The sequence below is a fragment of the Scylla paramamosain genome, chromosome 3 (genome assembly GCF_035594125.1).
Source record: "Scylla paramamosain isolate STU-SP2022 chromosome 3, ASM3559412v1, whole genome shotgun sequence".
Classification (NCBI taxonomy): domain Eukaryota; kingdom Metazoa; phylum Arthropoda; class Malacostraca; order Decapoda; family Portunidae; genus Scylla; species Scylla paramamosain.
Genome location: NC_087153.1, coordinates 12,492,911 through 12,507,184, shown reverse-complemented (window position 1 = coordinate 12,507,184; position 14,274 = coordinate 12,492,911). Strand labels below are relative to the sequence as shown.

Here is a 14,274-nt window from a genome sequence, read left to right as displayed (position 1 = left end):
CTTATTCCTTATAATTAACAGTTCCTTTTGCATGGGTAAATGGGAAGACACAGTACTTTCTTGTGAGTCTGAATTTTTTCAAAATGACTTGAAAGTTCTTTGGGTTCTACTGATAAGTGAGTAGATAAGAAAAGTAGGTTTTACTGATTAATGGGAAGCAGACAAGAATTTATAATTTTACCGATTGGTGAGAAGCAGATAAGAATTTAAGATTTTACTGATTGGTGGTAAGCAAATTTTTGTTGTTTCTTATGATGAAGGCAAAAAAGTAAATTGATTAAGGAAAACCATTTGCCTCATTCTTTGAGTGTGCAAGAAAGTGATGAGGTGGTGGGTTTCATTGAAGTTTGTTTGGCAAGCTTTTGTTGTTGTTGTATATTTTTATTAACTTGACTGATTACCTCCTCTTGATTTTGTATACTGAGGCTTGTTAATGCTTATCTTCTATGAACCAATCCTGATGAAGCAGCTTCTTCAGGATGAATGCATCAAATTTGTGATTCATGAGGTTTATAGAGTGAGACATTCATCTTTGGTATCTTCTTTGTGTCTAGGTCTTCTTTTACAAGTGTAGAATTAATTTGTTTAATGGACAGAGGAACCACAACTGCCAAGTGCAGGGTGTTATTGTGAGGCCAGTGTGGCAAGGCAGACAAAAGTGTGAATCTGAATCCTTTGCTCTTTATGTTGGATGGCACCTTGCTAATAGTCTATAATGAACTGCAAAAAAATGATAACTCCAAATACCATGATTTGCTTCATATTCATGAGGTAAGAAAATGATATGTATGATTTCTGTCCTTTATTGCTTAACTTTGAAATTCATCTTAAGTATTTCCCTTTTAACCCCTGAAAAAAAGTGAAAACCTGTTAAAGATACAAAATAATACTGAACTAGAATTAATTAAAGCTTCAAGAGGGATTTAAATACAATATGGTAGTGATAATGTACTTGTCTTGATGTAACAATTATAGCTGAAAGTTAATGCTACTCACCCAAGCTGTTTGATGTGATAGACTGAACCTGGAGTTGATCTTGAGCCTTTACAAGGTTTGCAAATTGCTGTGTTCCTCCACCCACACCAAAATAATGTGTCTTTGCTGCAAGTAATCTACTTAATGATTAAGGAAATTGTGACAAAATACAAAGAAAAAACATCTAGAAGACATCACATAATTACTGCTGAAAGCAATCAACACCATGTAAAAATATCTATCAGAAAATTAATGAGACTGTTTTGTTTAATCTGTTATGGTATGTGAGGTGAAAATTATGGATAAAAAATGGAGAATGGCAAAAAATGGGATAAAAAAGTGACTATACAAAATGCTACAAAGCTGAATCTTGGAATTACAGCACAAGAGCTTCATTTATGATAGTTAAAAAAGAAAAATCAATCTTAAGGTATCTTAGAGACTTAAATAAGAAAGGGATGTAATCTTACTTTCTGAAGTCCTCCAATTATATCTGTCAGAGAACAGTTAAGTGATTTTTGACACCTCTAAACAGTGCCGTCACTCGCATTTTTTAAAAATTTTTTGTATCTTATTTTCACTACAAAATAATTTTTAGATGCTATCTTGGACTATTACACACACACACACACACACACACACACACACACACAATAAAGAACAACAAAAGGAAGTAATTGAAAAATTAGAGGTGGATGGCAAAGAATATCAAGAAGTTTAGGATATGGTGGAGATGTTGAGTGATGCCTTTCAGTCAGTAAAGGAGCAACAGTTAACTCTCTTGAAGAAATTAATGTAACTATCAATGAAATACAGGAAATGATGTAGAAGTTAGAAGTAGATAAAGCACAGGGATCAGATGGTATATCAAACTGGGTTTTAAAGGAATGCAATAGTCAGCTGACAGGCAAAATACATCATATTGTAGGGCATTCATTACATGAGATCAAGGTTCCAAGTGACTGGAAAAGGCTGATATTGTACCAGTAGTTAGAAGTAGATAAAGCACAGGGATCAGATGGTATATCAAACTGGGTTTTAAAGGAATGCAATAGTCAGCTGGCAGGCAAAATACATCATATTGTAGGGCATTCATTACATGAGATCAAGGTTCCAAGTGACTGGAAAAGGCTGATATTGTACCAGTATTTAAAGGGGGGGTGTAAAAAAGACCCTCTGAATTATAGACCAATATCATTAACACCAGTTGTGGCAAATATATTTGAACAAATTGTGAAAGATAGATGGATGAAATTTTTGTAAGAAAATGGCATGATAACTGATAGACAATTTGGATTTTGTAGAGAGAGATCATATACAACTAATTTGATTTGTTTTTACTTGAGAAAAATTGACATGGTACAATAGTGAGATGAATGGGTAGATGGTATCTACCTGGATTTGATAAAAGGCCTTTGACAAGGTGCCACATAAGAGACTCCTGTGGAAGATAAAGAACATTGGTGGAGTGAGAGGGAGACTCTTGAAATGGATGGAAGACTTCCTGAATAATAGAGAAATGAGAACAGTTATTAATCAAAAGTCATCTTGGAGAAAAGTAGCAAGTGGAGTACCTCAAGGTTCTGTACTGGCTCCAGTCATGTTCATTGAAGGGATCAACAACTATAAGAGTTTATTTGTGGATGATACTAAATTGGTGAAAAAAAACAAAAAACAAAAAACAAATGGAGAAAGATCAGAAAGCTTTACAACAAGATTTGAACTAGACTGAAAAATAGAGCTGTAAATGGGAAATGAATTTTAATGCAGAGAAATGTAGCTTATTGTAAATTGGGAAGAGTAAAAAAGACCATCTGGTGATTACAAGTTGGGAGATGTCTATATTGGAAAAGAATAAAGGAAAAGATCTTGGAGTGATAGTAGTAGATACATTAATAGCTGATTACCATATAAACAAGATTGGTGGGGAAACAATGAATTTGCTAAGGAATATAAGAATTGCATTTGCATATTTGGATGAAGAAATGATGAGGAAACTAACTGTAATGATGATTCGTCTGAAAATTGAATATGCAGCTGTATTATGTTCACCAAGTCTCAAGAAACACATCAGGAAACTGTAGAGGATACAAAGAGCAGCAACAAAGATGATCCCAATCTTAAGTGAAGAGACATATGAAATGAGACTAGAAAAACTAAACCTTCCAACTATGGAACAAAGAAGGGATAGAGGAGACTTAATTACGATATATAGACTAATGGAGGGACTAGAAAAGCTAGACAGCAACGACATTGTGACGTGGGATATGAGAGACACTAGAGGACATGGAAAGAAGCTGAAAAAGGAAATTTGTAGAAGAGATATCAAAAAGAATAGTTTTCCACAAAGGGTAGTTGATACATGGAACTGTCTAAATAAGGATGTGGTGCAAGCAAAAACTATTCATAATTTCAAGGCCAAGTTAGATAATAATAGATACAAAGGTGGGACAGTATGAGCATAGCTCCTTTCCTGCATGACGCAACTAGGTAATCACAACTAGGTAGGTAATCACACACACACACACACACACACACACACACACACACACACACACACACACACACACACACACACACACACACACACACACACGATATAGCTCACAAGGATACATGATTCCATCCTGCTTCAGATGTGCTGTCATAAGGTCAAGCAACTTCTTGTTACAGCTGGGGTTGTAAATTGTTTCTGAGGTCAAAATTAGATCAAATTTTTGTCCTTCATCATTTGCATCATCTGTAATATTTTCTCCTTTATTGCTCTCACATTTTTGCTGGTTTAACAACAATTCATTAACAGCAGCCCAATCTCCAGAATAGAATGTAGCCCTTGAAGCTAAAGTCTGGGAAGGATGTACATCTACGGAAGTGGCAGCCTCTTCTGTAGTGCTGTTGTAGAGGTTCACTGCAACATTAGGTATGGTGATGAAGTTGACAACCTCTTCATTCTGTTGAAAGAAATTAATTTTGAAGTTGTTTCATGCAATGAGTGAAACAAACAAGTAATAAACAACAACAGACAGTGGCTAATTACTTCAAGAACCTTAGGAAAGGTTCACAATAACTAATGACACACAACCTTGTATATTAATGTTTATTTGGATACTGATTAGCTGACTCATTTATATACTGCTTGTCTCACTGACCTTTGAATTATGTTCCATGTCCAGCTAAAACTCATGTTATTTTTTTTTATCTATATGCTTACTGTTCTTCCTATTATTACAACATTTAATTATACTTTTTTCTTTTCTTGTAAGGGTCTGAATTATTTCTCCTTCATGGGTTTCAGGCTTCAGAGGGTTCGAGAAAAAATATTTTATTTAAAATTTTCTAATGACTGTCCACTCACTCTTATCACACATTGTTTCCTACACTCACTTCTTACTTTAGGAATCTCTACAATCAATTCCATGCCTGACATTCTTTTTGATATATACTAATTAGTTTCCTATATGATAATAACTTGATATCGCACAGATAGGGTCTGCTTGATCCAGACCACCTGAGGGGTTGTGACCTCGCTGTCCTGGTATGTGGTGTATGAGTGGTCTCAGTCCTACCCAAAGATTGGTCAGTACAAGCTCTGAGCTCTTTTCATAGGGGAACAACTGGCTGGGTGACCAGCAGATGACCGTAGGTGAATGACACAGGTCTATAATGAGACTGCTTTCCTGTAACTGTCATAAATGTCTCTTGACTTTTACCAATATAGCTGGTGTATTTTCTTTCAATGATGAACACCTAATATTGATTGTTTTTATCTTATGGATCAACAGATTTTATATCAATTGTTTTATTTTATGGATTAATAAATTTTAATGTTTAAGTGTGAACATAGGTACTTAGCACAAATGGACTCTAAATCTTCTGTGATTTTAGGTTATGTTTATTTAAAAAAATATAACTACACCAAAGGGATGAAGACACATTTCATGAAACATTATCAATCATATTTCTAGCAATTTTTCTTATGTAGTTTAGTACTGAGTTTGCATAATTCACTTATCATAATTTTGAATGGCTCCATACATGCTTGCTTCTGTTTGCCTTGTTCACCTAATGACAGCTGTCTCTAACAGCCTCTGTGCACAGGCCTAGATCTCTGAGATACTTCTAGATTACTTCATTCCAAGTTTTCTTAGGTATTGGGTCTTCTAGATTTTAATTTTAGGAACAGACTCATTTTTCTGTGATCTGACTTCAACAATTTTAAGAGACATTAAGAAACAAACATATTCTTTTTCAAAGCAAGAAGTTACATAAAATGTCATATAACTTCAAAGAATGGTTCCACCATTTGTACGTATGAAACCATCTGTAGCAACCATGGTATCAAAATGACCCATTAACATTTATAAAATTGAGGGCAAATAGATATATTTCAACACAGTACTCCAGAACCATGGCACAAGTCTCACATAGTCCTGTACAGTAATGTGAGCCCCATGAAGAGCACAGTAGATTGCTGGTAGTGCTGCTCCACAACCCAACTCCAGGACCCTGAAAGAATGAAAATTACATTAATACAGTGAACCCTTACTCTATTAAGATTTGATATACAGAGAGTATAGAAAGAGGAACCTGCTATTATAATCATCCATTATCATTTTAAAAGCAGTATTCTGGACTGACACTGAAGTTGCCTTGTGATGTGATGGCAGCTTTTCATTTATCTTTTTGTCCATCAGTTAGACTATTTAAGGGAAAAAAAAAAACTTGATCACACTGAAAGAAATACAATAGGAAGTAGGTGTGATGGCCAATTTAGTTTCTGAGGTGTCTAAATACCTCTCTTTTGAACAAGTCATAAGAAGGAGGGAACACAGAAACAGAAAGAGGGTTCCAGAGCTAACCAGTGAAAGGGATGTGAGTTAAGATACAGGTTGACTTTTGCATTAGTAAAGTGGACAGAATAGGGGTGAAGGGAAGTAGAAAGTCTCAAGTAATGAAGCAATGGGATGGGGAGTGCAGTTAACAAGTTCAGAAGAGCAGTAACCATGTAAATAATATCAGAAGGTAGTAAGAGATGCATCATTGTGGCAGTGAGTGGGAGAATCAAGAGAGTCTGTTAAAGGAGAGGAATTGCTGGGATGAAAAGCTTTTGACTCCATTCTGTTTAGGAGAGCTGTGTGTGTTGATCAATCCAACCCTTATTTGTATGTGACAGCAATACTCCATACATGGACAGATAAGACCAATTGCCAGCTGGGAGGAGGGAAAGTATTGGTTAAGTATTGGTTTGGGATGACACAGACCATACAACTATATGGAGGCTGTTTTAGCAAAAGAAGAGATGGGAAATTTCCAGTTAAGATTTTTTGTGAAGGGCAGCCCTAGTGTGTGCAACATAGAGGAGGGAGATAGTTGAGTGTTAATGAAGAGGGGATAGTTGTCTGGAAGGTTATGTCAAATTAATAGATGAAGGAATGAAGTTTTTAAGGTATTGAACAACAAAAAAGTTCACCCTGCTCCATTTGGAAATAACTGAAAGATCAAAAGTCAGGCATTCTGTAGCTTCTCTGCATTTACAATTTGATTCTTGCTGAGCTGGATCTCTGGTAAGTGATGTTGAGAAATACAAGTCATGAGAGTAAGAATGAATAGGACAAGGATTTTGACTAAGATAATTTAAGAATAATAAGAAAAGAGTGGGTGATAGGACAGAGCCCAGTGGAACACTACTGCTAATAGGTTTACAAGAACATTGGTCATCTACCACTGTAATGAGAGAGTGGCTGAAAAGGAAATTTGAATTAAAGACACAGATAGACAGAGAGAAACCATATAAACCATATAAAAATTAGAGATCTGTGTCAGACTCTATCAAAAGTTTTTGATATGTTTAAGGCATTAGCAAAAGTTTTATCAAAATCCCTGTGAGAGGATGAACAAAATTCAGTAGGGAAAGATAAAAAAGCCTAACTGTATGACATTTATTTGTAAGGGGGTTTGCAAAGCAATTAACATACAATAACCCAGTCATGTTCACTCTTTTCTTCAATATGACCATACAATCTTCCTGTCCTTAGCACTTCACTTTTCAGTGCCACTCTCACTGAACATTACTCACAGTAGTATTGCTTCTCCCCCACATCATATTCTTTATGGTATATCCTCATGACATCATCTAATATCCTCAGGTTTGATTAACATAAAAAATAATGTTTTTTCATGAATTAAACAAGTACAGAAAAAGCTCCCTCACTGAGAATGAAATTGAATCCTAGACCTCTTTTGCACATTCTTTCTCTTGCTTCTTTCTTCTGTGCTGCCATCATATATTTCAGGCAACAAAGTTTACTGTCACTTCAGAGGGACTTGTTTTCATCCTTTGCTTTGTACTACATTCCCTAATTAGATATCATATCACTGGATCTTGAGCATCACTATATAGCAAGGCTGTAACTTTCATTTATTCTTCCATTATCAATCCTCAATGTATTATCTATTGTATGTATGTTCTCTCTATCTATTTTTCTATCCCTCTCTGATGCCTCACTCCTTCCAATAGTGTGCCAAGGGGATGGGTATGGCAGAAGAGCATCCATCTCTCCCTATCCAAGCATTCCCTTCCTGCTTGTTCAAGTGCTTGGCCTCTACTAACATCTCTTTCACACATGTTCTCTTTTACTCCATCTTTCTATTTTTCAAGTGGCCTCTCTTTCTTGTATCATTTTATGTTGTGTCTTCTTCAGTGCCTCCTCTACTGGCTCCACTGTGTAATGTTTCATCTTATGAATACTATAATTTAGGAAAGGGAATATGTACAATACAGCTCATTAATAATTCCTTAGCTTGAGATACTTTGTATTTCCAGATATGTCAAGCCCTTGTCAGCATGACAAATCTAATGAAAACACTTAGATTAAAACCTCATTAGGATGTGGAGCATTGTATATGGTTAGCAAATAAAAGGTGGAATTTAGGAATTATTTGGTCACCTTTTGTCTTTTAAACAGATGTCCAGATCTGCCAAATGCTGCAGGAGGTCCCATGTGCACTCCCATATTGTCAGGCCTCCTGGAAATTTTGCAGAAATGATCTTTACAACTTCACTTATGATAATTTGTTACTTTATATTTAGCACTGAGAAAGGTACAAACTGAAATGTTAATTCAATGTAAAATAATAAATACAATTACAGTTCACCAACCTTCATAGACGGCAGGCACGAGGTCTGTGCGCTTCTCTAAAACTGAGGATACATTGCAAGAATTCCCCTTCTCTTGGAGCTTTTTCAAGGCACAGGATTCAGCTAAATGCTTGATCTGAAAAGTAGCATATGTTAATGTCATTTAGGTAATCTTACTGAGCTTGAATCAAAAAAAGTTTTAGAAATATATATATACTGCATAAAAGTGAGGATCTCTATTGCATCACTTTAATGATCAAAATGGCATGACCCATTGCAGAAATAGGTCACTGTGAACCACAAAAACTAAACTTAATTTGTAATGCTGAATTTTCTTTGATGTTCAAGTGAGAAAGCATTTAATGTTACACTCTCATACCATCTGCCAGGCAGGCTCTGCTACTGCATTACTACACTTCTATTATTTTGACAGGAAATTTTTTGACAATTTTATGCATTTAACTTTTTTCCCACACAAGTGAGGCGATGGCTTTTCTCAACAATCAAATCCAGTTTCATGGGGATTAAACAACTCAGACTGATTTTTACTTACACAACACTTCTAAACATGGTGAATGAAATGCCTATTCATCTCATTAGTAAGTCACATAACTTCACTTTCTCATATTCCACAATAATGTTAGATCCCTTGCAGTCTTCTACTATTTTCATGATTACCTACTGCTCCTATAAACTTGCTACTCATGGTACTAGCCTTCCCACAATATAAAAATATCTTCAATAAATAAAAGCAGTAAGAATATATGCATGTATAATTATGTACATACTTTTGTTGTACCAATGGTAACTTCTATAACATCAGCATCAGATGAAGAAGGCAAGTGGTGCTTGGTGATTTCATGTCTGAGGGCTGGAAGCCACTCTAGTGGAGGCTCTATTGATTCAGTTTCCAAGTCTTCAGTGCCTGTGGAACAAGGCCTATAGCTAGATTGGTTACTTAAATTATTTGATAAAATTGCTTTGCCATTAACGGAAAATACTTCTTCACCTAAGTGAGCTTAAAAGAAGGGCTGAGTGTAATGGACTCAGATCCACAACAGAATGATGAGCAGAATATGCAGGTTTTTTAAAATTTTGCACTCTATTCTTATACGGAATTACTCACATAATTTTGTAATAGGCCACATTGAGAAAAGGGGCTTATGTATTTATTGGCAAACATTACTAGACATTATAATTATTACCTTCTTGAAGTATACCTTGTCAGTACACCCTGTGGTGGTAAAATCAACAAGGGGGCTGCTGTGTCCACCATCTGTGAGTTTTTAATTTTTTTAAAGATTTATTAATTTATTTTTAGTTCTTTCTTTTATAGATATTTATTTTCTTTAATTTAAAGTCTCTTTTTTTTTAGGTCTTGAGTTTATTTTGACACCCTTCATCAGATAATCCAGCAATCAGTGTCCCTCTGAGAAGGTCACTACACTAGCCTTGTCAGTGGCTCCCTTGTGGGGAGGACAACAAGGCTATGGGTTGAGAAGGGAATCCATCTTGCCTTCAGGAAAGAAAAGGAAAGGACAGAGATGAGAGTGGTCTGAATTAATGTTAATGGAATGAATGCAGTAGAATATTGGAAGGAGCATAGAAAGGAATATGAGAAAAAGAATAATTGATTCTAGTTCCAGTTTCTAGGTTTGTATTTTTCTGATGAAAGCAAGTTCTTGGTTATTTGAGCCTTGACCTGCACTTACACATTGACTTCAACTCACCACTTTCAGCTTCACAATCCAGATTGAAGTTGAACTTGAACATGATGAATGCAGGTGCTGACGTCTGAATGGGTGTCTATCAAAAAAATACAGTGAATTAATTTAGAATATCCTCATTATATTTTGTATGATAATCAACTCTAGTGGAATGAGAGTCACTTACTTGTATCGTTATGCTTTTACTAATAACTAATACATGTAATTACATGCGAGAAAAATTACATTAATGGCAGTAAAAAGCTGATCTATTATTTGAAGAAATGCCCCCAAGTTAGGTTAGGCTGGATTAAGTAAAGTTATCTTAGGCTAGAAAGCTCCCCAGTTGTTCAAACATGGCGTCCATCTATGTCAAAATTTGGCATAATTTGGCTTCCCCCATCCTAGAAGAAGAAAAAGATAGGATGTATTGTGTTAAACTGCTATTCTACCGGTTAAGACAGCGAAGCGGGGTATGTCGGGGACGGAGCCCATCAATTGGCAAGGTTAGTGACTTCAAAAACTTAGTATAGTGTAGCGTGGAGTATGGGGAGGTTATATATTCTAATTTTTTTTTATTTCCCCAAAAGAGGAGCTTTTCTCCTTAGACCTTTAAGATTTCCCAAATATGGTCTATTTTGACCTCCTTCTCACCCGGAAATCCTAGATTCTCACTTGGCCACAAGACTGTTGATAGACCTACTGAAAAAAGAGGTTCACACCTAAAAAGTAAGGCTTCTTCATGTAGCAAAATAATTCATACAACACTCTGAGCCGTGGATAATAAACAGATACCAGTACTTACTCCTGACAGCCTGTCACGTTGTTGTGTTGTGAGGAAACAGCTGATCTGGCGAGGCGACAGCTGATTCAATCTCGGAAACGTGTGTGTGCGTGTGGACTTGAGTGATTGATGTGACTACTTTTCTTGAAGGAGGATCGGCTGCCAGTGTCGTGGGAAGTGTGTCAGAGTTCATACAAATTCTGCTGTGGCCCTGGAGGATCATTAAAAGGTGTGTGTGTGTGTGTGTGTGTTCGGTTTACATTTTGTTTACATCTGTTTGTTTATTCTATTAGTCTCTAGGATTAGCCACGCGTTGTCATAGGATGCAATGAGGCATTGAGTATTGTAATGGAAATCTCAGTGCGCTTCCTGTTATTGCATTGCTTTGAAAGTGACCCAGTGTTAGATGATATTCTTCTGCAGACAAGGACACTAGAGGGGAGGAAGGCACTGACATCTACTGCTATGTATTTATGGATATTATTCGTATTATGAGTGTACGCATATCTTGTTTACTACCTTACCAAATACTTTCAGTTACTCGTATATGCATTGCACTAACTTTCATCACTCTTGGAAAGTCATTATTTAGATAAAAATTGCACAAAATATTTTCCATGGAAAAAAAAAAAAAAAAAAAAAAAAAAAAAAAAAAAAAATATATATATATATATATATATATATATATATATATATATATATATATATATATATATATATATATATATATATATATATATATATATATATATATATATATAAATAATTGTGATGACGTCATTCTTCCCTGTGGCAAGCTGACTGCTCCCCTTACACACCCTCCTTCCCCCGCTGTGCGCGCCATCGCGCTGGAGATGGAATTATTAATAGAGACAAATTTCCAATAAAATTAATTAATTTATGTCTCATGACTGTTTCTGCCAGTCATCTTCAAGCATTTCAAAGAGGCGGAATCAATCCTGGGGATGGATTCCGCCTTCAGTCTGATGTGGTTTGCGAGAGTTGTGAAGTGCACTTACTGAACGTGGTTAAACAGTGTTATACTGACGATTCTGCCGCATTAGAGGTGTTCTGTGAATAGTGTGCTGCCTAGAACAGTGACATGTCCTACCTGTGACAGCGAGAGCAAATATAGGCAATCAAACTGTAGCAAAAATCAGATTTGGTTAAGTATGTTATGTTAGTTGGGTTATGTTATGATAGGATAAGTTAAGTTAGGTAGGTTAGGTTAGATTAATTACGTTAGGTTAGTCAATATAGATTAGGTTAGGTACTTGTTCTTGACTCAAAATAATATATATATATTTTTTTCTGATAGATTTTGCTGTTTTGAATAATTCTGATGTTTGTTTTTCAATGGAAATCACCAGTTTCTTACTCAAGGTCAGATGAGTAATGGAAAAACTAGTGACTTCCCTTCTCCCCCCAAAAAAAAAGAAAAAAAAAAAAGATTCCCTCAAAACAGCAAAATCTATCAGAAAAAAAAACAAGTTTGATTCAAAACAAGTACGTTAAACAAACAAATAATTAATCTATTTATTTATTTATTTATTTATTCGTTTATTTATTTATTTTCTGGGTATTCATTAAGGACTACACCCGTCTCCATTTTCTGGAGGATATGCTTGACAATTTTGTAGTTGGCACTGAAATCTTGACGTGGCTCTGTAGTCGGCTCTGAGACTTTAGTGTGGCTCTGCAGTTCACAGTGAGACCTTGGTGTGGCTCTAGTGTGCATCGAGATCTTGATATGGCTGTTTAGTTGACACCGAGACCTTGTTGTGCCAACCACTCTTTCCTCATTCTCCAAATAAGGCAATACAGTGTTTGAATGCGACACAATACATGCTTGCTTCACTATACTATGCTGCGCTAAACTATACTTATAAAATTCCACAAAAAAACAAAAAAAACAGTGCCTATGACTGGTGAAAATAAAGCCATGGACACGCTAGCTGTCATATGGCAAGGTGAGAGGTGCAGTGGTAGTCAGGTGTCAAGAAGCCTGCCACACTTATGTCCACTGTGCTCTGCGTTTCCCTTCCTTGAACCCTTAAATTCTGAAATGCTTAATGCTCTCATCAGGACTATTTTCAAAGGCATCAGAGGTGATTCTTTTTGGTTTTCATATTTTCCAATGCCACAGAGATGATTTTTCGGATTTTCATATTTCCAAAGGCCACAGATGATTTTTAAGGATTATCATATTTTCAAAGGCCACAAAAGTGATTCATATTTTCAAAGGCCACTGAGATGATTTTCTCATGGGCATTTTTCTTCAGGGATGTATTTCATACTGACGATAAAGAACCCTTGTTAAACTTTTACTAGAGTCATGAAAATACCCTTGAAAACTGCAGTAACTTTCAGCGATGCGTTTCAAGACTCTTTTTCCAATTTTGGATTATTCTTTTAGTCCTTTTTTTGGGGGGGAATTGGCACCTCAGTGGGCCTTTTTTTGGGGGGAATTGGCACCTCAGTGGGCCTTTTTTTTGGGGGGAATTGGCACCTCAGTGGACCTTTTTTTTTGTTACCCTTGGCTAGTAGCTCTTCCACATAAAGAAAAGATACTGATGGTGGAAAAAAAAAAATAAAAAAAATAAACAAACAAAAAAAATACTAGAATCATGAAAATACCCTTGAAAACTGTCATACTTTTCACTAGAGGCCATTAAAAGTAGTTGAGATAAGACGCCTGAATGTTTAGTAAGAAGTGAAGGTTGGAGCAAGGTATACATAGAGAGAATGATCTTTATAACTTGGCTTGCAGATCATTCCTCCGGGTTAGTGGGGACGGGGCTGTTCGCTAGGGTCAGCGTGTCCTCAGCACGTGTTGGTGTTCACGGCCACGCGCTGGGTCACGTATTGCTATCCTGATATTTCACCAGGGGCGAGGCAGAAGGAGCGGAGCAACTTTCATAGTCAATACAGCAAGAAAATAGGTGGTTACTTCTACCTCCTTCTCCTGTCTGTTTGTCTGTCTGTATTTCTATCTCTGTCTGTCTGTCTGTCTGTCTGTCTTTGTCTGTCTGTCAGTCTGTCTATCTATCTCTGTCTGTCTGTCTGTCTTTCTGTCTCTGTGTCAGTCTGTCTGTCTATCTATATATGTCAGTCTTTTTATCTCGATGTCTGTCTGTCTATCTCTATCTCTGCGTCTGTCTTTTCTTTCTCTTTGCCTGTCTGTCTCTCTCTCTCTCTCTCTCTTTCTCTCTCTCTCTCTCTCTCTCTCTCTCTCTCTCTCTCTCTCTCTAAATCTTAATCTAAATCTAAAGGACTAACTCGTATTGTCTCAACTGCTATCAACTTTCCTCTCGTTTACCGTACAAATTTATAAAAGAACTGAAAAGAATATTCTCAACGAAATACCAATACACACGTACATACATACATCAGTAAGCAGCCAGCCATCCCGTCAGACCAAACCAAATCCAGGACGGCATACCATTTTCATCGATAGTCAGAAATTAATGTGTAATAGTCAACAAAAGTAGTAGCAATATCAAGCAAGGCACAAGAGGGGAAAATGAGGTGGTACGGCCACATCCTGAGGAGGGAACAGAACCGCGTTTGAGAGAAGACAATGGAAATGGAAGTGTACGTGTATAGAGAAGAGAGGAAGATCGTAAAAGAGGTGGATTAACTTGCGTGAAGGAGGATGCAAGACAGAAAGG

General features: G+C 36.3%; 1 protein-coding gene across 2 annotated transcripts; it reads right to left on the bottom strand.

Moving 5' to 3' along the window:
* Positions 1–787: 787 nt before the first annotated feature.
* LOC135115800 (histidine protein methyltransferase 1 homolog) lies at positions 788–10,958 on the bottom strand. Of its 2 annotated transcripts, none has more exons than XM_064032819.1 (9): positions 10,625–10,958; positions 9,844–9,919; positions 8,902–9,038; positions 8,135–8,249; positions 7,923–8,001; positions 5,400–5,481; positions 3,592–3,926; positions 997–1,101; positions 788–849 (listed from the first exon to the last, which is right to left on the bottom strand). In XM_064032819.1, the coding sequence occupies exons 2-9, from the start codon at positions 9,884–9,886 to the stop codon at positions 843–845; spliced, it is 903 nt and encodes a 300-aa protein (XP_063888889.1). In that variant the 5' UTR covers positions 9,887–9,919; positions 10,625–10,958; the 3' UTR covers positions 788–842. The 2 variants fall into 2 exon arrangements, with proteins under 2 accessions (XP_063888889.1, XP_063888886.1); XM_064032816.1 differs by having other exon boundaries at positions 997–1,112; positions 10,625–10,952.
* Positions 10,959–14,274: the final 3,316 nt, after the last annotated feature.

Bases quoted from the DNA above. Each gene is read 5' to 3' on its own strand.
- LOC135115800 (XM_064032816.1), bottom strand. From the start codon at position 9,886: ATGTTCAAGTTCAACTTCAATCTGGATTGTGAAGCTGAAAGTG. The intron at 5,482-7,922 runs GTGACCAAATAA...TCATTCTTTCAG, and splicing joins ATCTGTTTAAAAGACAAAAG to GGTCCTGGAGTTGGGTTGTG. The intron at 3,927-5,399 runs GTGAGACTTGTG...TTCTTTCAACAG, and splicing joins ACATTACTGTACAGGACTAT to AATGAAGAGGTTGTCAACTT.